The sequence below is a fragment of the Pteronotus mesoamericanus genome, unplaced genomic scaffold, assembly GCF_021234165.1.
Source record: "Pteronotus mesoamericanus isolate MK-2021 breed Mesoamerican mustached bat unplaced genomic scaffold, CSHL_Meso_final contig_105, whole genome shotgun sequence".
Classification (NCBI taxonomy): domain Eukaryota; kingdom Metazoa; phylum Chordata; class Mammalia; order Chiroptera; family Mormoopidae; genus Pteronotus; species Pteronotus mesoamericanus.
This window is the reverse complement of record NW_026555006.1, coordinates 11,716,225-11,743,178: the sequence shown is the minus strand read 5'-3', so window position 1 is coordinate 11,743,178 and position 26,954 is coordinate 11,716,225. Positions and strand designations below refer to the sequence as shown.

Below are 26,954 nucleotides of genomic sequence, written 5' to 3'. Positions count from 1 at the left end.
AGCAGTCAAACCTGAGTTTTTGGCTTCTGGGAAGTGGTACAAGGGACCCACATGCTTCTCAGGCGTATGGCATGCCTATCACCTTTCATAAGTGAGAACTCACCACGTTTCCAGAAAACGTCTAAGACTAAATTCTGGAAACCTTAGGTTACAGAACTAATTTATTTTCTCTGATAACCTACAGAAAATTCTTCTAACAATAAAAAAAAAATTTGTTAAAAGTAGCGCTTACCTTTGAATATTTCTGTAACTCAGCATCATCCGCAATTTGTGTGTCCAAAGTAGCAACCTACATTTACAAAAAAAAAGTCCAGTATTTGTAAAAGCATACTTTATTTTTTCTTGTTTCCTGAAAAAAATCTGTTAAACCTATATGTCCCATCTGATCTGCAGTCTAATCTCTTTTCTATATTTCTTAACTCTATAACACAGAATATATATTTTAGAGACTATTCACTTTTCTGTTGTTCTCCACAAAAATCTTTTTCCTAAGTTATTCAAAAGTTGAACCAGAAGGTGATGGGCAGACCACATATACTACTTTTAGAATTCCATGACCCCTAGAATTTTAACATAATCCTCCATTATATTGAATCCATATAAATTTCATTCTTTTGACAAAACCAAGAGTACGGTCATTTTCAGTTTTAAATTCCAGCCTTACAACTAAAGCTTGCAAGGTCACTGAAGTCAAACCAGTGTGGAAAAACTGACGTGTCTGACTTTCCACAGCAGGCTCGAACCATTTCCCGAGGAGAAACAGCTGGCAAGGACACAAACAGAAAGATCCGGACTGGTGGGAAGCTCATGGAATACCTAAGCTTTTAATCCTGGCCTAAAACTATTGTTCAGAGCTCCAATGGTGGACATCCACAGAGATGAATGGCTTACGAGCAAAATACTTCACTGATGATTTGCATCTGTAAGTTGTTAATGAAATATGGTGCATCTGGAAAAAGGAGATAAGTTAAACAATGATCCAACTAAAGCTTTTGAAAGTACTGCAGAGAAGTAGATTCTGGAAGAAAATAAAATGGAAAACACTGGAGTACATGCAAGCGTGACTCCGATTCATCTTGTCTGGCTTCTGCTTTGTGTTCCTCGTGCCTCAGAACACAGTACAACCCTTAAAGAATAACTGTTACTTTAAATTCCCCACTTCAAGTTCTGTCTCCTCTTTCTAGCCACTCTATCATAACTTCTTCATGTAATAAATGATATTTGGAAGGGTAGTTGTTAAGGAGGATAAAATTTTAACAAAAAAGAGCCCATTACAAAACTGGCCATTTATAAATATTGATACACTAAATTACTTCCATAGTCTACTAACAAAATAGCATTCCAAATCTATGAAGGAGAGAAGTAGTAGTTCCTGAGGACAGACATGCAAGTACAAAATTATCAAGAAGAGACAGTATGGACTCTTTTGACTCATCTTAATGACACTGGAAAATTTCTGACAATAGAGAGGGGCTACATATTCTGAAGCAAGAAGAGAAAAAAAAATCTCCAAGCAGCCAACAAGTGCTAATGATAAACATATGTAAGAAAATGTGAATGACAATAGAAATTTAATAGAATATTTTACTACTGATGCATTTAGTGAACACTGAAGCGGCTTTTCTAAGCACAGCTTTCCGCTTTCATGTGGATTCATATGGGGAAATGTAATCAATCCCTTACTCAATGAATCTAATAACAGGTGAAAGGAAGTCTAATGGACCACTAGCACTATAAACTTATACCTAACCTAAATTACTTCCTGTTCTCCCAAATACATTTGATAATCATTCTTTCATTTTTCTCATAAAACTGTAAGATTCTTTGTGAAACATAGGACTAATATCCACAGCCCTTTCAGTGTACAATAAAACAAACAGATCATAAAAGCAATCATAAAAATGCCAGCAATTTTAAGTAGCTAAGTCAGGTTTTAAATCTAAAGGCAAGACCTCTCTCTCTCCTAACATTTTTCTGCTATTGTTGACTTAAATGGTTTTAACATGAACTGGGGGTCTACTAATTATAACTGAAACTTGTATGCAGTCCTTAATTGTTGTGATAGCTTAAAATGCTAAAAAAAACAAAAAACAGTCAGTTGACAGGAAAGAAAGGCAGGAGGTAAAAATAAGGCATGTTGGCTACTCTTTGACTCTCCAATTTCTTTAAATTGTAGTGTGAAGGGCTTGACATGAAATGAGACATGAGTATCTTTTTATTTGAAGATTTTTAACATACCATTACTTCATAATCAGGGCCCAGTATGTTTTCCCATCTGGATTTCAGCTCATTTTCTGGAAAGTCAGGGGCTCTTTCTGCATTAAAAAAAAAACAAAACAAAACAAAACAAAACACAACACCTTAAGAATGTTGAAGCTACTGTGAGACAAATATACTAAACTACTTAATTCTTCAATAACAGCAATTCCAGTAAGTAAAATGGAAATAAATAAAATAAAAACACATTAACTTAGGTCTATTAGATAATCAAATCAGAGGTACCCTATAAGACTGATATAAAATGTAAAGACCAGTATGACCAAATTATGAAGGGGCTTTCATTGTTACAGAGTACTGTAAAGGGAAGAGGAAATAATGAGTTATAAATGCAATTTGAATTATCTACAATTTATAAGAAACATCTTGTAGTTTACAAGTAAAATGCATCTGGCTTTGCTTTAAAATATGTTAGGACAAACAGGATTTAATGTAAATGTTAATTATTTCAAAGTAGTACCCATAGGAAAAGTAAAAACTTATCAAGCTTTCTTTACTATCAACTAGGCATGTCGACACAATCCATTCAGATTTTTCACTTGGGTGGATATAAAGGCATGTCTGGTTTTAATTCAACCATTGAGTACATGAGATTTAATGTAATAAAAACTTTGGTTTTACTTTGGTCTTTGTGGCTTCATTATATCTTTAAGATTTTCTTACTTGCTATTAATATTGCCTTTTGTGCATAGGCAAGATAATTTTAAAGAGCGATGATAGATTTTAAGTGTGCTGCCTGTCTTTCATATGACCTTAGCCAGAAGCTTCGTACACAGTTTATAGACTGAATAATGCCTACTGGGCAAGAGTCAAAGTACTAAAACTATAAATTCAACTTATATTTGTAGTAGTAGCAGATAATAAACAAACTTCCACCTTTTTTCTATAAGTTGAAGAAAAACTCAATTTTTGTCACAAGATTCGACAAGTCACTGAACACATTACAACCAATATAACCCTATGTCTAAAAATCACATATAACTTGCAGTAACAGTTCCTTCAGTCTTCAGCATGGACAGCTCATCTTGGATGCATGTGATACTTAATTATATAATACATAATAACTTAATAAACACATTATATTTTAATAAATAAAACTTAATTACATAATAATAAAGTAAAACAGGCTAACCTCATAAATCAGAGACTAAGGCTAATAGACACTAAAGAATTTACATGACTAGATTTACAAAAGAATATCCATGAAATAACTATATGCTAGATGGCATTTCAGCGATAACTAACCAAAGATCCTATTACAAACAAAATACCATTCATGTGAGCTCTGCATCTTTGTCCCTACTTTTGTTAACATTTCCCTGAGAAATTACATTATGAGTTCTACCATCCTGCCTGTTAAACCTCTTCCAGACAGCAGTTTCTTATTTGGTAAGCTAATTTGAACAAAATTTGCAATGTCTTAATTGAAATGTAAGCTTAAAAATACATTATTTAAAGATGATATTTCATATGCATGTATAAAATAATATTGCCATTTCCCTTTCCATTATTTTGACTATATTTTACCTTTCAGTCATACAATGAAAGCAGAGACAGTTGTGAGTTTTAAAGCATAGCACAAAATCTAAGTAACAGAGGAGAGAGATTAATTTGTTTTCAGCAGCTCAATACATCCTGGGCTATACAAGATGATCAAACAAGATGATAAAAAAATAGCATGATGATCTGAAATTATTATTTCATGGCAACCCTAAAATATGCCACTTTGGCATGTAGGTTGTTTTGAGCTGAAGATAATCAATACCCTGAAACTCATAAAAAATGTCTTACCTCTCCCGTAACTACCTAAAAGGATTTAGAGAGGGGGCCTGACTCAGAGGAACTATTACCAGAAATAACTTTTTTATTTAAAAGACCTATCTGCATGGCAAGGCAAACTTCTAATTACCAAACACCTGCTCTTCTTATGGTCCTGTGACTTACCCCCCCGCCCCTGAGAAGCCCAGGCCCCGTCCCATTCCTTAGCTCAGAAGGGCATAAAGCCTCGAGTACCCGGTTTGCCCTTGGGTCTTCTATTTTTATGGAATTCCCCCACATATGAAATTTTCTCCTGCTAATCTCTCTTATGTCAATTTCATTATTAGACCAGCTAACAACCTAGAAGGGAAGAAGGAAAAAGAGCTAACTTCATAGCTGTTAGAGTACTTTGATCTTACTCTTGAGTTGAAGTTACACATACTCATGAAGAAATATGTAGTAAGAGGGATCCACAAAGAGAAGATAAAATATTTCTAAAAGAATTTCTAACTTAAGAATGTATTTGATTGTCACCTGATAGTTCACTGAAAGTCTATCTGGGTTCACTTGAATTTAAACAGGGCAGACTAACTGCAATATGTGTTAGCGCAGGAGATTGTGAGGTTGTTACTCTGTGTGCTTGCAGAGCAGAGTCAACTGTAGAAGCCGAGGTACCAAAGTACAAAGTAAAAGAACAAAGTTGCACACCAATTTTAAAGAAAAGTAAAAGGCAAATATATGGCTGCCCAGAGGTTTGATGAAACATAAAAAATGTATACATTATTAATTTTCATGGTGAATAGTAAATACTGCTATGCATATACAGATAACTATATATCGATGGCTTTATCAATAATATGCAAGCTAATGTATGTAGTAATCTAAAATGCTGACGAGATTCAAAAAGTCATTACATACTAATAAAAATGCATTCAAAATAAATATAATCAAAGATTAAACAACAATATACTTGGTTCTGCAGTGCTACAGGTATTAAGATTTTGATATTAAGAATACCCTATTTTATATCATGAAAATGCCTCTAAAACTCCTCACCTTATATTATCTATAAAGCAAGAAAACAGTTAACAAATGATAAAGTCAAATTGCTTTGAATTGAATGCTTTGTGCCTACCCAGTTTTTCTAAGTCTTGTGTGTTGTCATTTTTTAGATTATCCATTTTTTCTTCAGTTTCCTCATCTTCGCCTTCCAAATTAGTTTCTACTTTCACTGCTTCAGTTGGCAAGAGGGCTGGTGTTTTGGGTGGTTCTACAACAGTTCCTAGAATAAGAATTGCACACTTGAATCACTAGCAGCTGAACACCATATTTAAGTGAGCTTATTCACTCCCATTCTACTGTTTCACAATCTCATTACAAACACCTCAGGTAACTTACATATATGATTCCTTTCTTTAAAATCTCATGTGTCATAAATTATCCATGAATTCCGTTAAAAAATAAGTGTGTTGCTCTGGCCCGCATGGCTCAGTTGGTAGGAGCATCATTCCATAAACTGAAAGGTCACCGGCTTGATTCCCGGTTGGGGCACATGCCAGAATTGTGGGTTTTGTCCCCAGTCAGAGCACATAGGAGAAGGCAACTGATCAGTGTTTCTCTTTTGCATTGATGTTTCTCTCCCTCTCTTTCTCCCTCTCTTTCACTCTCTCTAAAAATCAACAGGCATATCCTTAGGTGAGAATGATACATACATACATATATACATAAATGTCTTGGTAGTATTGAAAAGAATAAGGAATCGGCAGTGGGAAGAGAAAAGCAAGGTGACGTCCATGACAAGGCAGGAATAGATGTGTTTCTGTATAGCCTTGGAGAAGATAAAGGGCACTAGTGACTTAGGTTCCTTCTGTTGTGGTGAATAGAAAACAAGACCTGCAGAATAAGCTGGCCCACTGTCCTGGGCTCTCTGAGGGCCTGGCTTGGCATCATCATGAATATAACAAAGAATCTACACATGTCAATTGGAAGGGAATTGGAGAGTAGTGTCCTGGTTGCAGAGATTCCTCCCTTAGCTAAGTACAGTAACAGGATATCCAAAGCTTTGGATCTCAGACATTCAAGTCACTATGTATTTCTTCAACACACACACAAAAAGTTAACAAGAGTCATTTCAGATTATTTTTAAATAATCACGTATCACTTATAAAAAGTATTCGTACACAGATATTTAGCCTGAATCTATATAAAGCTTTAGATCTAGCATCTAGGAAAAAATGGGTAGAGAAACAAGTTAAATGATACCACAAGAAAACTATCAAATTCAGAATGTAGCATTCTAGGGGCAAAGGAACTAATCTGTTCAAAAGCCTATGCCCTGGGGATAGTGGTGGGGGACATTTCTTAATTAAGAAACCAAAGAAATATAACACATGCAGTATGTGCAATGCATTATTAGATATTGATTTTATGGGATTGGGGTGGGGAGCAAGAAGAGACGCTACAAAAAGACATTTAGGGGCAATTTAAGTATGTGTTGGGTATTTGATATTAGGGAATTACCATTTTTTTTTGGTGTGATTATGACATTATGTTTACCTAAGAAAATATCCTTCACTTTAAAGCTATAGACTGAAGTTGTAGAACTAAAGTGTCACAATGTTTACTACTCGCTCTAAAATGGCTCAGGAAAAAAACAAATACATGAAGCAAATATGGCAAAATGACAGCAGTTGAGTCTAAATGAAAGGTATTTGGTATATTATTTTTCAACTTTTCTGTATGTTTGAAATTTTTATAATAAAAAGTTGAAAGGATAAGCAGTTAAAAGTTTCTATGAACTTAACATGAGACTTTAAATTACACATAGCTTTTTTAAATCATTAATCCATTGATATACACTAAACATACAGCCCAGTGTTAGCAAAAGAAATGCCAGTCATGGGGAATAATAGTTACACACCGGAGTTTATAGTACAAGCAGTGCAATGATGTGATTTTGGGCTACAAAACATATACAAATAGGTACACAAATAACTATACAGGGGTGGGCAAAAGTAGGTTAAATTACCAGCCATCATTACCTAAAAGATAAATCATAAGTAAGGATATGAAATAATAATAATAGGAGCAGTAATAATAACAAAAATAATAATAATAGGAGGGCATTGTGCAAGAGCTAGAAGCTCTGCAGTTTGTTTCAGTAAGACAGGCTGAAATGCTATGTGGAAGGCACACAACAATGTGTTCATGGGCCAGGGGGCAAAGGCATAACCACATATTCTTATACAGTGGCCGCACAAAAAAAAGTAATCACAATGGAGCGTGATAGATGCTACAATGGAGTGCTCTTCAACAGGTGTTAGTGAAATACACAGGAAGGACGCCCAAACCTTGGAGGAAGAGGTGCAGATTCAGAGTCAAAGCTTATTCCAGTACAAATTTAAAATGTAGGCATCCCCAGTAAAAAATTGCTAATTCGCAGATGACATACTTCATTTGATATAACAGACTGAAGCCAAATGCTATATCAGAGCTATTAAAACCATTACATTGATATAAATATTTATGTAAACCTTTTAAGGTCAATATAGCATTTGTACAATGTGTACTATTTAGGCAATTTTAAATTTCATAGGAACAATGCAGTTGATAGGGTGTCTGTCTTTCAGCACCAAAATTTCCACTATCACATAAAACTTAAAAAGTTCCAATGTAATACAAATCAGTATCAGTTGAAAGCAAAGGCTTCCAGGCTTAGTACGTCTTCAGAGAAAAGGAAAAAACAACTGTATTCATCTTGTGATAAATTCTAATGGAATTATTTCTTACTCACTAGTTATATAACTAGTCATTCATTTTAAATTGAGTCTGTGTCCCTATGATTGTCGAATTTTGACCTATACGATTGTAAGTTGATAATTAAGTGGAACCTAATCAACCAAACAAATGAGCAAAATAGAAGCAGAGACTTGGAAATAAAGAACATGCTGACAGCGACGGGGGAGGGGGGTCCCGGGGGAGGGAGTAAAGGGAAGAAAAGGGAAGGGGCAAGCCAAGGAACACGGATAGGGGACTTACGGGCATGGGCAGCGGTGGGTGTTGACTGTGGGAGTTGGGTGGGGATGGGGCAGCGGAGAGCAATGGGGAGAAAGGAGGGACAACAGTAACTGAACAACAATTAAAATTAAAATAAAAAACAAAACTAAATAAATAAGAATAAAATAAAAAGATATATAAGTTGATAATTAAAAATTGAAATGCATACAATTACGTTTTTGTTCCATAACGAAAATTTACTATTCGTATAATCAAAATAACAACATATTATTATTCTACAGATAAAAATGTTCTTGACTGAAATTCAGGTTTTAGTTTCTCTTGCTATGTATCAAAAGGTAAATCAAGAGACATCAGAATCAAATATATCACTGGAAGTAAACGAAACCCAAAGTTTGCAAAATGTTAAAGCGTTAGACAAATGAGAGCTCCTGAACAAAAGGTGTCCAAGCTTTGTTATGCAAATGTAAGTAATACATGAAATTTGGAAGCTTTTTGGGAAAATAATTTTCCATATCTATATCCAGCTTAATGTGAGTCAGGGTTCATGTTGTAACATTTGGACTGGCACATTGTAATAAGCAAAGGAAGCTCTTCTTCAGGGCACAGATGAGCTGATTTATTTCTCCATCCTTGTGTTACACAAGGTGGGCAGTTTTTGCTTCCCAGAATCACAGAGTACCTTCCACCAATTAGCCACTCTTCCAAATCTAGACTACATGGTGGGGAGAGGGCCAGCGGAATGCAGTACCTCTGTCTGAAGGCTGTTCCACAAGGGGAGGCTCTTCAACGAGTGAGGAAGCTGGTGAGGATGCCTTCCTTCGGACCAGGGTTAAGCGCACCACTTCCCCTGCATTTCGTAGTACTTCAACAACATCCTGGTTGGCAAAACCTTGAATATTCACACCATCAACCTAAAGCATATTAAACAGGTTTCAAGTTAGCTACTATTTTAAATTCTGCCAAGGCAGAATCAAATTAGGCAATTCATTTTATTCTGAAGATAATTTGTATTAGACATAAGAAAGTACTTGAATAAGGATGCAAAATTAGTGGTAAAACATCCTGACAGACTTTCTGAGACACTAGAAAGCAAATTCAAATGGGTATTCCTAAGTCACACATTTTAACTTACAGCCTAAAAGATAAAGGGTCTAATTTTCTGATGCTATTCAAAGGTCCAAATGGATAGTCCATTGTCATACATAGCTCTCAAGATGTATTAATAGAAGCCATTATTATCAAAATTGAAGAGGTCATGCAATACTTCATCTCTATACCATACCAATATGTGACATTTTCCAGAAGAAATACACTGATCTCTCTCTACTATTTCTTATTTTACATTTTAAAAAACTTTATTGCTTTGACAGAGAGCAAGTGAAACATCAATTTGTTGTTCCACTTATTTATGCATTCATTGGTGGATTTGTGTATGTACCCCACAACGTTGGCATATAGGGACAGTGTTCTAACCACTAGCTACCCGGCCAAGGTCTTCCATTAGGTCTTTTAGTGTTCTGAAAAAGTATGTGCAAGAAAGGTATTTACTAATCTAAGTCAAGCTCAATTCTGCATTTCTGAAGTCCATCAGGATGAAAAGCCCTCCTCTCTCAATCTTCTTCAAGCTAGACAAACCATTGCTTTGCTTTCCCTGTATTTTCTCCACAGTGTTCACTATTATTGCTGATCTCTAGACTCTGCAAATCACCAGACAATTCCTAAGCCCAGTAATATAAAAGCCAAGTGTTATGAAAGGTGCTTCCTGAGAAGGTCTTGAAAGACAAAGACTCAACTTACACAAACAAAAATTTGTGTCCATGTAAACCACTAAATTAAATGTGTGTATGTGTGTGTGTGTGTGTGTGTGTATGTATGCTTCAAAATTATTAAATAACCTATACATTTAATTTTCTACTAAATGGAGGAAAGACTAATCTGAATTGATAAAAAGTATTTATTATATTATCAAATATATAAAACATGTCTATTTTGTATGTAGAAAAGATCTGGTAAAATGGCCTATTAATTTTATAAATGGGTGAGTTTAAAGAACACAAGGAGGTGCTTGAAAAGTGTTTTCTAGAAGAATGCTAGAATACCATTCGAATATATATGTATTTATATTAAAATATATTTTTATATATTATTTTTTCCTACAAACATGGTGAGTGATTCCTTTCTTCACAGACAGTAAAAAAAGCAAATAAAATTTAGGACCATAAAAGTCCAAATTAATGAGATTTCAGTGTACTAACAAACTTAATTTTTAAAAGTATTATGAGACTATATTAAGCCATTCCCCTCTCGCACAAAACAAAGATGACTTTTTCCCCTAGCTTGCTTCAATTCTAAAACTGAGGGCAGTTACTTACAGCAACGATTTTGTCATTCACTTGAATCTGTCCATGGTGGTATGCAGCACTGCCGGGTATTACACTTTTCACATAGATTCCTGAAGCTTCCCCTAAGGGGCACGAAACATGGAAAAAGGAAGAGAGCTCTAATTAGAGCTTGATTGCAAAATTCATATTAAGAGATTAATTAGCTAAAGGGGCTGGCTGGAGGCTTGATAAATACTATTTTGAACACAAGCAGAGAAACTGATGGATTATTTCAAACTGTCACTGGTGCAAGCGACCTGAATTTGAAATGATTTGACTGATGACTCTTTCTAGGAAAATGATAGCAATGGAACCTCGATGAAATGCACTCACTATAAGCTGGATTCCAAAGAGCCCAGATTAAGTGTTACCCTCTTCTCTTGGTCTATCACACTCCTCTCCATTGACTTGGCAGAGCTGTCATCATTTTTCACCTGTACTATGACAAGAGTCTCCTAACTGGTCTTCCTGACCATATGCAGTTCACTGTTCATGCTCACTTCCCCACACACAGAAAAAAGGGAGGTACACACAGTCTTAAAAAACTAGAATAATCTCAGCAACCTGAAATGATCCTTCTATTATAAAATTAAATATTTAGACATAAAAATGGCTATATAAAAATTACAACTATAGAAAAAATATGTGCATGCCTATAGGCAAAGACTTGAAGGAAAACTGAAAACTGAAAAACCCATAGCCTGGATGATTTTATGTTTTTATTTTTTAATATCAAATAAATTTAAAATATTGTCTAGAGAAGAAAAATAAACACAGTGGATTTTCATTACCTATATAACGAGAAGGAAATTTCATAAAATCACAATTAAGGACCTCCATTATCTGTCCAAAACTACTACTTTTAAAAAAAATTTTATTTCATCCCTCCAAGACAAAACTCCAGACATACAAGACTCTTGATATTCCACCAAAAGAAGTATTTTCTTGACTTTAGACCTTTTCGTATTTCATGTTTTTCTTCCTGCCAACCTCACCCCTGTATCAAATCCTTTTCCATGCCTACTACAAATGCTCTTCTTTGCAAATTCTCCATTGTTCTGTGTCAAATTGATTCTTTTATCCACCATGATAATTTGCTTACATTTCTGTTAAAACATGTATTTAATTTCTGATTGAACAGTTGAGAGTTATTTACGTGTTTGTCTTCCTGAAATATTCATTATTCTATCTCCTCCAGAACTAAGCAAAGTAACTTCTCAAGAGTTCCAATGAGTGGAATGAAGAGAATTATTTTGAAGGAGTACATGTTAAAAACCTTATTGAGTTTAAAAATGTTCTAGTTTTGGGGTTCACCACTGCCCACCCACGCCCTAATCCCAAAAGCTTCTTTTGAGGGTAAAGAAATAAAATGATTTTTTTCTTTATTCAATAGGATAAGCATGAAATTTTATTAATTTTCTATCATTCACTTTCATTTTACCCTGCATGTATATTGTGAGGTTTTCAAGGTGCATATAATAAACTTCATATAATAAAGGTTTGTAAGTCAATTAATTTATGAACTAAGCCATGATTTCTCTAACCAGACAGCATATTAAGAGCTACCGATATAGTTTTTTTGCAACATTATGATACAAGCCATTCTTAGCTCTCTTGAAACTCATTTAAATTCTGAACTTAAAAAAAGGTGGCACTAAGAAAAAGCTAGTTTTAAAAATAGTTATTTCATTAGGCTAAAATAGTATACAGGGTGGCCTGACATGAATTTCATTCAGGACTTTGAATATATTAGCACTTTTAATCTTTCCACCTGCTCTAAGTATTCAAAATAATAATTTTTTAAATTAACTATCTAATCTTCCCATTTTTTTAAAAACCAGAACATTTCATAACTCTGAATTTTCATGTTACTAGTAAATATGTATGAAAGTTTTATTTTTCCTTACTCTAATAACTTTCTTATAATACAGTAACTCTTACTGTGGAAGTTACCAAACTTTGCATGTAGGAGTTGAGGGAAAATTATTATTCAGAGATACTTGAGCCATGTACTTACTCTTACAATGTATGCCCTTTATAAGAAAGGAAAGTAACTTTGATTAAAGTATTTTTATCTTTTTTTGATAATTAAACATAATAGTAATACTTTTGACATTCAAAATATGAACTATATGCAGGGATTGTTTTACTTTATTACAGGTAAAATGTCATAATATATAAAAGTCACACTATTCAAAATATGTCTATCTTAAAAATAAGTGGGTATTTCTTATTATTATTGAATTACACAATTGAAATGTTACACACTGAATTGCACAATTATATTCTGTTGTTAATGACTATCAAGCCAGCTATTGAGGTGAAACTGTGTGATGTTGTGCTTTATAAGATATTTCGTCTTCATCCACAGTTCCTGGCTCATAAGTCCCAAAATGCTTGGAATTTCCCAAGTGCTGAGAGTGATAAATTTTCTTTGTTATCATTATGAGGTGACTTTCGGAAAACACCTAAGGATGGGGGCTGGTTGCCAGAGGAAGCAACCCTGAGGTTAGAGGTTTGGAACTTTCAGTCCCGAGCTAAAAAGGGACAGGGGCAGGAGATGAGTTCAACTGCCGATGGCCAGTGACTTCGTCAATCCTGGCCATGCGATGAGGCCTCCATAAAAACCCAGGAGGACGTCTCTGCTGGTTCTTTTTCAGGGAGTTTTCCCCCTGAGGAAACACACCACTTCCAGGTGCTACCATACTGGGCCCTGAGGTCCACAAGGACAGGAGAACCTTCTTTCAGGACCTCACCCTCTGGTTTTTTCCTCTGGTTTTTTATCATATGCTTTAATATCCATGGTAACAAAACAACCATCTAGTGAGTAAACAGGTTTTCTTTAGTTCTGTGAGCCATTCTAGCTAACGAATCGAACCCAAAGATGGGGTCATGAGAACATCTGCTTTGTAGCCAGTCAGTCAGAAGTACAGGTAACAACAGTGTAGGCTTGCAACTGGCATCCGAAGTAGAGTGTAGTGTTTCGGACTGAGCCCTTTACTTCTGGAATCTGATTCTGTCTCTGGGTACAGAATGCCAGAGCTGAGCTGAGTTCTCAGACACCCTTCTGGCATCTGAGAACTGCTTGTTGAAAGTGGGTCTGGGAACCTTTTTTAAATTGTTTCTCTCAATGAAAATTAACGGGTTGCTATTATAGATCCATGGTTTTATTATTCAACATTTATATCAAAATCTGCAGATATTCAATTTTACTGTCCAGAAATCTTAACATCCTTTACAACTATTTCCAAATATAAAATAGAAATGGTTCATTTACCTGTATGAGCACTTCCAACATAGCCAACAATTCTAATCCCAAGACTCTGTCCATCTTTTTTAATGAGTTCAACATTGTAAGTTTCATAAAGACTAGAATTGTCCTAAGAATAAAAATAATTTTAATTACACATGTTTAGTTACATAACTGAGTATACGTAGTAAATTTGTGCATGGTTTCTCAAGTATTTTCTTAGCACCTATGGTAGGCAGAATTTTAAGGTGGTCGCCATAGCCCTGATCCCTGTGCTATTCCTGTGTTTGTCACATTATAGAGCAAAAGGGAGGATACCCAGGTGAGCCTAATCTAATCAAGTATGCTTCAAAAGCAGAGTCTTCACCTGTTGGTGGCAGAAAGGGAAGTAAAAAAGGTTTGACATATAAGGACTGGACTTGTGGTTTGAAGATGAAGTGTGGGTCATGTGAGAAGGAATATAGGGGCCCTCCGGGAGCCGAAAAATGTCCTTAGCTGATAGCCAGCAAAGACAGACTTCAGTCTCACAACTGCAAAGAACTGCATTGTGTCAAGGATCTAAACGAGTTTGGAAATGGATGGCCCCAGAGCACCCAGATTTAGAGCCCAGCCAGGCCACACCTTGATTTTGGTCTTGCAAGAAATCTAAGGAAACAGCTGGGAGGAGTCTACCCAGACTTCTGACCTACAGAACTGTTAACTAACAAAGGGTATTGTTTCAAGCCACTAAGTCTGGGGTAATTTGTTACACAACAAAAGAAAACCAATACAGCCACTAGGAAAAAAACTCAGGTTTAATTTCTATCTGAAAGAACTAAATGTAAAGAAAAATTCAGAAACAAATGATAAGACTAATTATTGTAATTATCACTGTAAGCAAAAAATATTGACCTAAAACTTATTTTCATTAACTCGTCTTCTAATTTAAGATATTTCTAGAGAAGAGTAAGGTATCTAAAACTGTAATGCCTAGCTTTCAGCTCAAAACAATAACAGTTGAAAGTAAACATTGACTACATCAAATTCTCACTTATCACATAGCTACTCTGGTCTCTCCTGACAGATGCAAACAACTTTACAGAAGACACCAACTGACCCTGCAAATGAAGGGTGGCTTTAAGGCGCCCTTCTCACCATAATCCTCTTTTCTTTTCTCCCCCTCCTGGCCCCTCCTTTAAAAAAACAAAATATTTCTTTCCTTTTATCTTATTGTCTCTTGATTCAAAGCCTGTAAGATAGTTGGAAAGAGCTTGGAATGAACTGGAAAGGACTGAATTCAAATCCCGGCTCTGTCATCTACTCTTTATTACGACTTTTAACAAGATATTTGGACTTCAGTTTCCTCATCTTTGAATGGATGATAAGATCTATTTTTTTAGAATTCTTGGCAAGAATTCAGATGACCTGAACAAGTCCAGGTGCTTGATAACAATTAATAATAATAATGAAAGGTGCCCTCTTAGCGCAGTAGACAGTGTGTCAGTCTCACAATTAATAATAATGATTATTCTATAACTATAATGATTATTATTAATCATAATAAATATTACTGTTAATGTCTCTTCGCTTTGGCCAATTTGTTCCTATCAGTGACAACTCTCATACATTGATCAGTTTTTACAGTTTCTGCTCCACCACCTGGATGTCTCCTCACCAATCTCATTAGATAGGAATGGCAAGAATTGTTATTCTCCCATTTACAGATGAGTAACTGAGGATTAGAGATGTTGAATGACTTAACCCTGAAGAACAGCAGAAAATAAAATCAAACTTGTCTAATGTCTTCAAATTAGGCTCTTCTGCTGCTTGACTGGTGCCTACCGAGACGCTACTCACACCAATGTGGCATTTCAAGTTGAATGGGTTTCTAACCTTATGGTGTATCACACCCAATATTTGACTTAAATTAAAAGAATAATTTGTGTACTCACAGAGTTAGGGCTCCTGCCAGGCACAGCAGGCAGGGCAACAGGTAAGGCTGTAGGGGTCGGAGGGGTTACAGATATTTCACCAACTGGGTCTCTTGCAACTAGCATCCTGACTGAATTCCCGCAGTTCCTCAGCACTTGTGCAACTTGCTCACTGGTCATTCCCTGCACATTCGTGCCACCAATCTTCAAGATGTGGTCCCCTGTCTGGAGTCTTCCATCCTTAAATCCAAGAAAAAAAACCCAAAATTATTCTGAGAAATCAGAAATATAACCTCACTACTTAATTACAGTCCATCAGATGTACGGTTGTGGCAAAATGACTGGCAAAGAAGCCATCTAAAAATGCTGAATAAAATGTAATATTTTAAATGATGGTTGAATTGGCAACAAAGTAAAGGAAGTCCTTGCCAAAAAAGAAAAATGGAGGTGGAGGTGGAGGTATGTGGGCAGGTGGAGGGGAGGGGAGAGTTCAAAAGGAGAAGAGTAATCAGAATTCTAAAACAGGCATTTGCTTGAGGGTATCACTTCATGCCTAATGGCCTAGTTCCAGATTTTTAATAGCCACATATACAAGGAAGAGATCAGATAGCCCTTGGCATTAAGAAGGAAAGAGGTCAGATCAGAAGCCTCCAGCATAAGGTCAGAAGCTCTAAAGGCCAACAAGCTCAGTGGCGTGTTTGAGGAACAGCAAGATGTCAGTGTGGCTAGAAGAGAGTGAGCAAAGAGGACAGAAGTCAGAGAAGAGATGGGAGTATTAATGGGGTTGACATTGTAGACCGCCTGGTCCACGTGAGTAGAAAGGGAAGTCACTGGAGCGTTTTGAGCAGAGGAATGACATTGTCTGACTTATTTTTAACAAGATCACTCAAGCCTCTGTACTGAAAATAAAATTATAGGAGAGGAAACAACAGAAATAGAGATAACAGTTAGTAAAGCAATAATCTAGAGGGAGGTAACAATAGCTTGGACTAGGTTAGCAGTTGGGGTGTTGAGAAGTGAGATTCTAGATGTATTTTTAATGAATTATCAACAGGCTCTCCTGAGCCTGTAGTGAAGTGTGGGGGGGCGGGGGGGAAGGCATCAAAACTCCAAGTTTTCATCCTAAGCAACTGAAAAGATAGGGTTGCTATTAATTGAGATAAAGAACCCTAGAGAGGGGTGGATGGGTGGGAACAGAACCAGTTCTGTTTTAGATGTCCAGTCTGAGATGCTCATAAGACATATAAGTGGAGATACCAGCTATGCAGCTGGATATAGAAATCTGGAGTTCTGGAGAGATATCGAGATTATATATTTAAATTTGGGAGCATTGGCATATAAAAGGTACTTAAAGTTATGATTTTGGATGAGTTTAAAGAAAAGATACATATGTTCTATTTCCTATGCTGGTGATATGTACATGCGTGATAATTACTATTATTATTATTTAAAATGTTATTATTTAAACTGAGTGATAGATACATTGGTGATTATTATTATTTAAAATGTGCATAGGCATTACACATGCTTTTATATGTATGTGTATTTCATACACAGAAAAGTTTACAACATAATTTATCAAAAGTTATATCAGTTCAAAATATTTATCATTTCCATTCTAACTTCATTTGTGAAATTTTTTAAACAGCTTCTCTATCTGCATTTTTACTAAATTTGTTTCATCAGAAATTCTGAATTCTCTTTACTTATCCCTTTACAATATATTAAAGATATTAATATACAAACATAGCAGACTACAAAACATTATACCTGCGGAGCACTTTACATGTTAGAAGTCACTTTTCTTACATCCTCTCATTCAGGATAGGACAACTTTAAAATGAGAAAACTGAGATTCAAAAAGTTGATGGATTTGATCAAGGTTACAAAACTAATAGGTGGCAGAACCAAAGTTCAACCTGAGTTTTCCCACTGAAGACCTGTTCTCATTCAATCATTTTTCTTATACTTTCATATCTCCAGAGTAACAGTAGTTGCTATTTGTTTTCCTCTTCTCCAAGAAATTGCCTATCGCTGTCAAACAGCTTAAATAAAAGGAAGGTGAAAAGCAAATATTTTGCAACTGAGAGATGAGGACAGCCTGAAAAGAGAGCAATAATCACTGGGCTAGTACAGTTCTAGGCTTCATACTGTTAGCTCCAGGAGGCACCATCTATAAGTTGTAGATGAAGTTCAGGAAAAAAAGTTTTTAAAAAAGTCTTAAGACTAACAGTCTACTTCCCATACTCCCTACCCTCCAAATTTGTAGAAGTCTGAATGAAGAAAGAAAGGTATTAGATCAAAATAATGGATAGAGAGCTATGTTGTGAACTCTGCCAAAGAAGCTAGAAGCAACTGGAAGTAGAAAGGAACAGAGAAACAGAAATGCAATGCAATTCAGAAACATTTGGAAAGACTTAGAGAAAAGAAATAGATGAAAGGAGGAAATTATTATGGAAAAATAAAGACTAGCTGTAATTCCACTTTAAGCAACAACAATTTGATATTCTATTTATTACCAGTGCAACAAACCTGAAATAAAACAACTACTTTAAAAAAGTCAGGGGTCATGATGAAAAATAAGGGTAAAACTGCTTCTGTGACTTGAACCATCCTTGAACAGAATCATAGCTTGACCAAAGAATAAATAACATGTCAAATAATTGCTTTCATACTTGGCTTGGCCAAAGAAGAGTGTATTTAGTCACTTCCTAGACACTAGTTTTCTATTTTTTCCCTATTTTACCTCAACTCAATTTAAAATGATGTAGATAATTTGCATCTGTCACTGAAAGTCAAACATTTTCTTCTTCCAGAAAAACAGGTGTTCTAGGGAATTCATAACTGTAAAAACAATCACTAGTCAGATGATGAGAAAGACACCAAAATGACAGCGACCTTGTTTATGTCCAGCAGCCCCAAACACTGCATTTTATTGGTATTTTCTAATCAAAATTCTCCTTCCATACCTGTCTACTGTGCAAGTAAACTAAAAAGCATTAGACTCCTTTTGTTCTTTAACAGAAGTCATAAATCCAGAAAACCAATAAATTGCTATACCAAGCTTCAAAGACAGTGTGTGCTGATCAAACATCGAAAAATAAAATGTATTAATCCATAGATATTTTTTTTCCAAAAGAGAAAAAACATTATGCATATAGGCAAAGATAGTATGGTAGGTGGAAAACTAAAAAAGCTTATCTGACAGGGTACTACTCTATTGCAGTGAAAGCACAAATAGTATCATAGTTGGATTTTTTTTTAATTGGTTGATTTTAGAGAGAGGAAGGGAGAGAGATAGAAACACTGATTTGTTGTTCCACACATTTATGTATTCACCCGTTGATTTGTGTGCCCTGACTGGGGATCACACCCGCCACCTCAGCATATTGGGGCAACGCTCCAACCAAACGAGCTACCAGGCCAGGGCCCGTTACAGTTTTGTTTTGTTTTAAGATAAAATACTTTAATACAAATGAGCAGTTACTGGCCAATAACATATGTATATATTATTGCATTTTTAAGTTCTCTGATCAGCTGTTACGGATAATTTCAATTAAAAAATATTTGAAAATCTAAAGGAACTCAAGCCTGAGCTACAAAAGAAATAAAGAAATCAAATTTGTTTCTTCAAAACTAAAAAATAGCACCAAATATTCCCACAACTCAGAAAATAAAATCATTGCTACTTTTGACTCAAAGCCACTTCTATCACTGGTCTTTAATCAAAAGGGAAAAAAAGGCAACATGTCATTGACAGAAAGCAGTGAATTTATAAAATAAAATAAACCCTCTTTCTCCCAAGGAATTATAAGAAGGTACTAAATCTAAGTATATCTTTCCCTTCCGAGTCTAATTCCCTGAGCCCTCATCAACTGATTTTTAAGGATAAGGATAAGATCTGTTTATAGACTCACTCAAAGCAAAAATGCTTGGGAATAACCAGCTGTTTAATGGCCTCAAGCTGGCCTTTGCTCATTCAAGCTTGAAAATTCCTCACAGTTCACACCCACCCTCCAAATCCTAGCTTGGTTCCACGCCTTCCTAGTATTAGAGGTTACTGGATAGTTACTATGACTCATATTATAATTGCCTCATACCAAAGAGTCAATATAATTCATGACAACTTTTAAATAGGCTGAGTTGTAATAATCCCCTTCTGGAGACAATGGAGTAACTCAGTGTCCCTGGTTTGCTTAGAATTATTCCAGAGCACATCACACAGATTTCTGCAAAACAAAGTTGTTTTACACTGCCCATTTTCTTTTTTAAAATAAACTTTTTAAAAAAGTTTTAGCTACTGAAAAATTTTTAAATTTTGGCTGCAACTGAACAGAATTCTCAAAAGATGTATGCTTCAGGCACTATGAATTTCTGAGAGTATCTGAGGATTACAGATAGTTGTTTGATCTCTCAGCTCTTCTTACATGATACCATGTAATTTCCCTATCTGTGGAATTGGTCCTTATTACTGATACATTTACTGATAGGTCATGTTGGTTAGATCCCAATGAATGTTTCTAAAAAGCTCATATTAATCAATATTTTTCCATTTAATTCACTTTATAATATTCGAGGCAGTAGACAGAAGGTCAAGTAAGGGCTTTGGAATCAGACATACCCACGTTCCACCCCGGCTCTACTTTGATCAAGCTGTATCATCAAAGGTCAATTACTTATCCTGCGTAAATCTCAGCTCCATCTTGAGCAAAATGGGAATGAATACTTTCTTACTGAGTTGTGATCATTAAACTCTATACTATATGTAAAATCTTTAACTTAGTACCTTGCTTACAGCAAAGCAAGTCCTCAAATTCATCCATTTCCAATGCCTCTTTAGGCTGCAGTGATCTCAGTTAAGTGTTCTTTGCTTCACCTCCTAACTCAACCTCATCCTTTAATTGTACACACTGACTTACCTGTACACAGAAGGAAATATAAGGGGCTATTTTATGAAACCCTTTTAAATAAAAAACACTGATTTCTTTTTCTAACTTTCTGTTATACAAATTTTTATTCTTTGAAGAAAGTAGCATTCATTGACCCCTTCAGCAGAATGTAGGTGTCACCTTAAGATCAATTTTGATCACATCTGAGCTAATGACCTATGATATCCATATTCCTTTACCATGAAAGTTGCCATAGTCAACAGTGAGCACTAATATTCAAAACGTGAGTACATTTTAATTAAAAGCAATATGACCTTCAATCTTTTTAAAGCTGCGATCAGCTGCAACAACTTGCAAGGACTAAGCAACACTGCATCAGCTGAAAAGATTTTACCTGCCATTGGCTGAGATGAGGGGAAGAGGGAAGTGAATACTGCTCTGTGTGGGCCTCACCATATTCCCTACAGGAAAGAGCCAATAGCTCTGGTGCTCCTAGAGCTGCCTGTATTTCCCGATGATAGGTTTGACCAACTCTGGACAGATGCACATCATGAAAAAAAAAAACACATTAGAGCCAACTTTGAATAATAAGATTAAGAAGTAAAACAAAGGCTTTGGAATCAAACAGTGGTGGGCTCAATCCTGACTTTGTCATTCCCTAGTTATGTATCCTTGGGAAATTTCTTAAATTTTCATATCTATAAATTGGAAATAAGATTTATGGCTGTTTTAAGAATTGTATGAGAATAATGTATATTAGGCAGATAACAATGTCTGGCATAAACACTTGCTTTTCCGTTATGACTGACGGGTACACCCTTACCCCCTCCTTGATGACCTGAAATAGTGACAATCCTTTCCAGTAAGGGTGAAAAATCAGACCTGGGCTTTTCCCAACAGCGTCTCAAAGGGATTAATTTGGGAAACTCTGCACATTATATTCTCCTTGTGAAAATTCATAATGCACATTAGGATATTAAATGCTCAGAGAATTCTTTCAGTAAGGAAACCCATTTGATTTTGTTTTACTTGGTGTTTTCTAAATTTATTTGACCCTTTGTTTTCCACAGTAACTATTCCACTTTGCATCTTGAAAAATGCTAGTCCAGCAATAAAGCCTATTAAAATTGTGAAGGGGGAGAGGAGGAGATGGGAAAAGATATCAAAATAATCCACCATTTCTCATCCCTTTCCAGGTTAACAAAAATTTCAAAAATTCCTCAAAGATTACATTTTTTTGTGCCATAGATGTGTTTTAAAGACTCATAAAATGTCAAATCTCAACCTTTTTGGTCTCAAAACCCCTTTATACTCTTAAAAACTATTGAGGATGGAGGAATAGGTATACAGAGGGGTACAGAAAACTTCTGTGGCTGATGGACATGTTCATTATGTTGATTGCAATGACAGACAGTATGATGGTTAAATTTTACGTGTCACTTTGGTTAGGTTATGGTGCCCAGCTATTTGGTCAAACACTAGTCTGGGTAGTACTGTAAAAGTATTTTGTAGATGTGATTAACATCTACAGCATATTAACATATACTAAGTGGGTTCCATCTAATCAGTTGAAGGTTTTAAGAGCCAGAACTGAGGTTTCCTAGAGAAGAAATCCTGCCTTAAAACAGTAACAAATCCTGCTAACCTCTGCTACATATTTCAAAGTTCAGACTGCAACATCAAATTGCACATGAGTTTCCAGCCTCCTAGCCTGACTTACGGATTTCAGACTTGCCAGTATACATATGTCAAAATTTATTCAACTGTATACTTTATATATCAATTATATCTCAAAAATTACTCAGAAACTCAGAGTTTTTTGATATCTCTCTTCATATCTACTGAATTAGAAAATAGTGCTGTGAAATTTTTAAAATATTTTATATATTAATGTATGATATTGATGTGTGTATTTTTTATTTTTTTAAAGAGCTCTATAAAAATAGTGAGAAGAGTGGTATTTTAAATTATTTTTGCAAATCTTTTTAATGTCTGGCTTAAAAGAAAACAGCTGAATTTTCATATCTGCTTCAGCATTCAATATGTTGCAATATGTTGTTTTGGTTGAAGTATATTAAAAAACCTAGCTTTAGTCAGACATATAGTTGGAAAATGGGGGAGTATTTTAATAGCCTTTCATCCTATTTTCCTTTGATAACACACCAGGACTTGACAAGTGGTGGTTTCTTAAAGAACAGTGGCGATGTAAAATCAGAAACTACTTCCAACAAACTTTCATACGCAGTTTCATTAAAATCTATTGATCTATTTTGAATCGATCTTTTACCTGTATATTACTTTGTCATATTACACATTGGTCTTCAGAAAATATTGCTTCACAGAGCTATGAAGTTCTTTCAAATACTGACACATTTTATTACATGATATCAAAAAGTATTAATATCACTGACAATCTGATCAGAAGTCTTTAAATATTGAAAAAAAAATCAAGCTCATATAAAGCACAAATTTTCCAAAATTTTAATTGTTTGAAAGTTCAAATTTTATCATCATTAACAAAGGCTGTCAGTTATTTTCCTTGAAATAACAGGCTCACTTCATTCATTCATCTTCAAGAAAATGTCTGCCAAATACCCAAGTCTGAATAATCATAATTTTTCTGTCAGATAGTCTTTCAAAAATAAAAATGCTATTCCAGGGTGGTTCCCAGAGACAGGAGGTTGAGGAATGGATAAAATGGGTGAAGGGGATCCAAAGGTACAAATTTCTAGCTATAAAATAAGTCATGGAAATATAATGTATACCATGGTGATAATAATTGATAATATTATACCATATATTTGAATGTTGCTAAGAGAATAGATTTTAGAAGTTCTCATCACAAGAAAAAGAATTGAACTATGTGCGGTAATGGATAACTACACTTACTGTAATGATCATTTCACCATATGCACAAATATTGAATCATTACATTGCACTTAAAACTATATAATAGTGGTGTCAATGATATCTCAAAATTTTTTGGATTAAGAGCAAAAATTTAAAAATAAAACAAATTTTAAAAATTAAAAGGCTGTTCAATATTTTAAAAGTGAATACTATACCTTAAAATGTTTTTAACTCAAGACAGCCATCATACTTCAGGATTTGGCAGAAGTGCTATATGGTACATCCTGTTTTGTCACACAGTATTAAAAACACATGCACTTAAGGCCAACATGCACTAAAATTAATAATTACAACTGTACTTTCTTGAGTGAAACTGGCAATTTTTTCTCTTTTTTGTTGCAAGCACACAGCGAAGAAGAATACAATGACTACTAGTACAGCCTGATGCCACTGCCCTCTTTCACACGAAGGCACCAGCAGTTTCGGCCTGCCACTGATTTTGCATCATTGCTGCAGACTTCGACGTGTGAAAGAGCTAATAACATCTTAGTATCATTAAAAAGTTGCTAGACCTTACTGACCCCCTACAAGACACTTGGTGACCCCCACAGGCCTCTACTCTAAGTAAATGCACTTAGATTCTAAAAGGATATTAGGAATATTAGTAGTTTCACAATTTGTACAAGATGGAGCAATCTTGTTTAGAAAAGGGGAACTGATGGACTTGCCTCAAAACTGCATTTATACAAGTTTATTTTAACATATGTGTCTATTAGAAGGGATGTGTATGTAACTGTGCATTAATCAGTGAAATTTACATATTCTGATTGTGATAGGCATTCTATATAATATAGGCTCATTATTAAGTGGCTTCATATCCAAATTTCAAAACTAATTTCTAAAAAACTAAATGTAATATTTAATACTTTCTTCAATGTAAAACTAAGGAGAAACAGTTGATAAGTTTTTAAAAGGTCCACTTTCAATTTAAACATGGCTCAATATTAAAGTGTAGTCATTTGACTGGTAATGCCAACATTTTTTAAATCACATGAAATTTACCAGGTAAATTGAGACAGCTGTTTATAACCATTGTACCTTCTGATTGCAGCCCACGTTATAAAATTATATTTGAAGCCATGCAATTTAAATTGTATAAAGCCAAAGTAAAAACCAAAAAAGGTCAACTTACTCGATCTGCTAATCCTCCAGGAACAATGGTCCTCACAACCACACCACTTGATTTTCCTCCAACTATTCCAAAACCCAATCCGGAGCCATCATTTATGAGCTCAACATCTTCAACATGACCCCAACGAACCTACAAATTAATGGCAAGGGCCAACATGTTAGTAACACACAGATTCTTAGCTTCCCAATACAGCAATTACTTAACATACATACAACAAATTAAACATTCATACAATTCAACTTTCTAGAGGCCAAGGGATATGTAAAGATGATCATATGGTCCCTGCCCTTAAGGATTTTATATTCCAATAGAGAGATAAACTAAAATATAAATAATTAAAATACAAGACAGAATATTGGATCTTAAGACAAAGCAGCTCTACGAGGACTGAATCATGTCTCATTCCCCAGTCTATGCCCAAGAGCTAGCACAGTGCCCAGAACATAACAGGACTTGGGGGCGGGGGGCACAGACAAGAAGTCATATCCAATCAAGAATGATGGAAAGCTTCAAGAAAAAGGTGTCATTTTAACTGCACTACAGAGGGAAAAGGACTTCCAGGCAAAAGAGAAATGTAAGAGCAAAGTTGGCCTTGGATAAGTGAGTGGAAATAATTGAAGTTCTTAGAAGAGGGAATGCAGGAACAAAGCAGTGGTTTAGGAAGGTTAATCTGGCAGCCATGTGAAGTACGAAATGATGAGAAGGACACAGGCAATAAGAATAATTTAGCAGCCTCTTATAAGGAAGAGGAAAGGTAGCCCCAATGGAAGATATCAGCAATAGGATTATATAAACCAGACTAAGAGGCATGGCATTTTTCCTCTAACTAACAGGCTTCTATCAGAAATGTGCATTAAATTCACATAATCCAAGTGCAGAAGAAAATTCCCCTTCTCAAGATCGTTAGGGCATACTTACACTTAGTTTTTCTATTGCACTAACGTGGAAAGTTACTATGCAATGTTAAAATAACCAGGAATATTGGAAATATTTAATAAATTAATGTTTGAAACAATATCTAGTATCCGGGAAGCAACATTTCCTAAAATACTCCTGAATTAATAGTAGCTAGTATTCATGCAGTCTATACTCTGCACCAGGCACTGTACTTAGTTAGCTCTTCACATGCTTTCTCAGTTAATTCTCCCGACACCTGCAACAGATGAAGAAACTGAGGTGTGGAGAAGTCAATAAATCTACCCAGTATGACACAGCTAGGAAGTGAAGAACTGGACTTGAACTCACGTTAGCCTGACCCAGGGCACTTGTTCTCAACCATTATGGTAAGTTATTTCCCACTCTGTTCATTCTGTTTATTATGTAAATTGTGCTGTGTAAGTATTACTGATTATAACAGGGAAAATGTCTATACATTAATTTGTGTTCTGACCTTGTACTGTACCCAGACGGTCTATTTTTTCTTTTGTTCCAATGAATGAAAATTAAATAAATCAGCTAGCACTTAGTGTTATAAGAAAGTAAGATTTATTAGCTTGCATTATGAAGATGCAGGCCAAAATCTGTAAAATGTTATTAAGCAAGTTTAAAGATTCTCAAAAAAGACATATGCCTTAATTCTTTTAAACTGTTCTCATCCTTACATTTAAAAAAAAAAATTCTTCAACTGTGCAGTTATCAATAATCTAGTCATATCACCCAATATAATTTACAAAAATGTTTTTGAAATAACCAAATCTTAGGATACTCAACAATAAATCTCTAATAAAAACTCTCAGCTTAATTGATATCACCAAGGAACATAAGACTCATCAAATAAATTATACCCACTACTATAATTTGTCCTCTGTATTAAATAATCATCTTAAATCAGGAGAATCATAGGACATTGAAAACAAAACAAAAACACTCCATGAAATATCTTGTCTACTATGCTAATGCTGCATTTGCAAATACGATCATCTTTCTTAAACTATGACAAGTCAAATGACACCTTCTAAATGTCTTAAAATCAATGGCATAATTCAAAATTAAGTATTTTTCCAAATTTGCAACTCACTGTTTCAGGAAGAACTGTATCAGTTAGACTAGTAGAAGCACTGCTTTTTGTGTGGACTGGTTCCCTGGCCACAACCAGGCTCAAACATCCAGTGGTTTGTTGTAATAATGCAATTGCTTGCTGATGGGAAATGTTCTGATCCAGGGGTGTATGATTAATAGCCAATATTTGGTCATTTTCCTTTAACCTTTGATCCCTTGGTGAAATAAAACAGAATTTTATTTTAAGCAATATTATAGCCTGATTTTTAAAAATCTATTATTCAAGTTAAACAGTTTTTTTTAATGGCACTACTTCATTTAATACATATATTCAAATTATTTAATTATGTCACAGAGCTTTTTAGAGTACTTTTCATCAAAGCATTTATTAGCTTATTAACCAATAGAGTAATACATCTTGACACACAC

At 35.0% G+C, this 26,954-nt stretch overlaps 1 protein-coding gene across 4 annotated transcripts in view; it reads right to left on the bottom strand.

Annotated features, from left to right (window-relative positions):
* The window catches only part of PATJ (PATJ crumbs cell polarity complex component), a 295,047-nt gene that overhangs the window by 255,101 nt on the left and 12,992 nt on the right, over nt 1–26,954 (bottom strand). For all 4 annotated transcript variants that reach the window (XM_054574004.1, XM_054574021.1, XM_054574012.1 and 1 more), the window contains exons 5-13: nt 26,545–26,740; nt 24,528–24,656; nt 15,618–15,836; nt 13,714–13,816; nt 10,428–10,519; nt 8,804–8,966; nt 5,171–5,317; nt 2,239–2,315; nt 233–289 (exon numbers count right to left, since the gene is read on the bottom strand). In XM_054574004.1, coding sequence (XP_054429979.1) covers nt 233–289; nt 2,239–2,315; nt 5,171–5,317; nt 8,804–8,966; nt 10,428–10,519; nt 13,714–13,816; nt 15,618–15,836; nt 24,528–24,656; nt 26,545–26,740 — 1,183 coding nt within the window. The remainder of the gene's footprint in view (nt 1–232; nt 290–2,238; nt 2,316–5,170; nt 5,318–8,803; nt 8,967–10,427; nt 10,520–13,713; nt 13,817–15,617; nt 15,837–24,527; nt 24,657–26,544; nt 26,741–26,954) is intronic.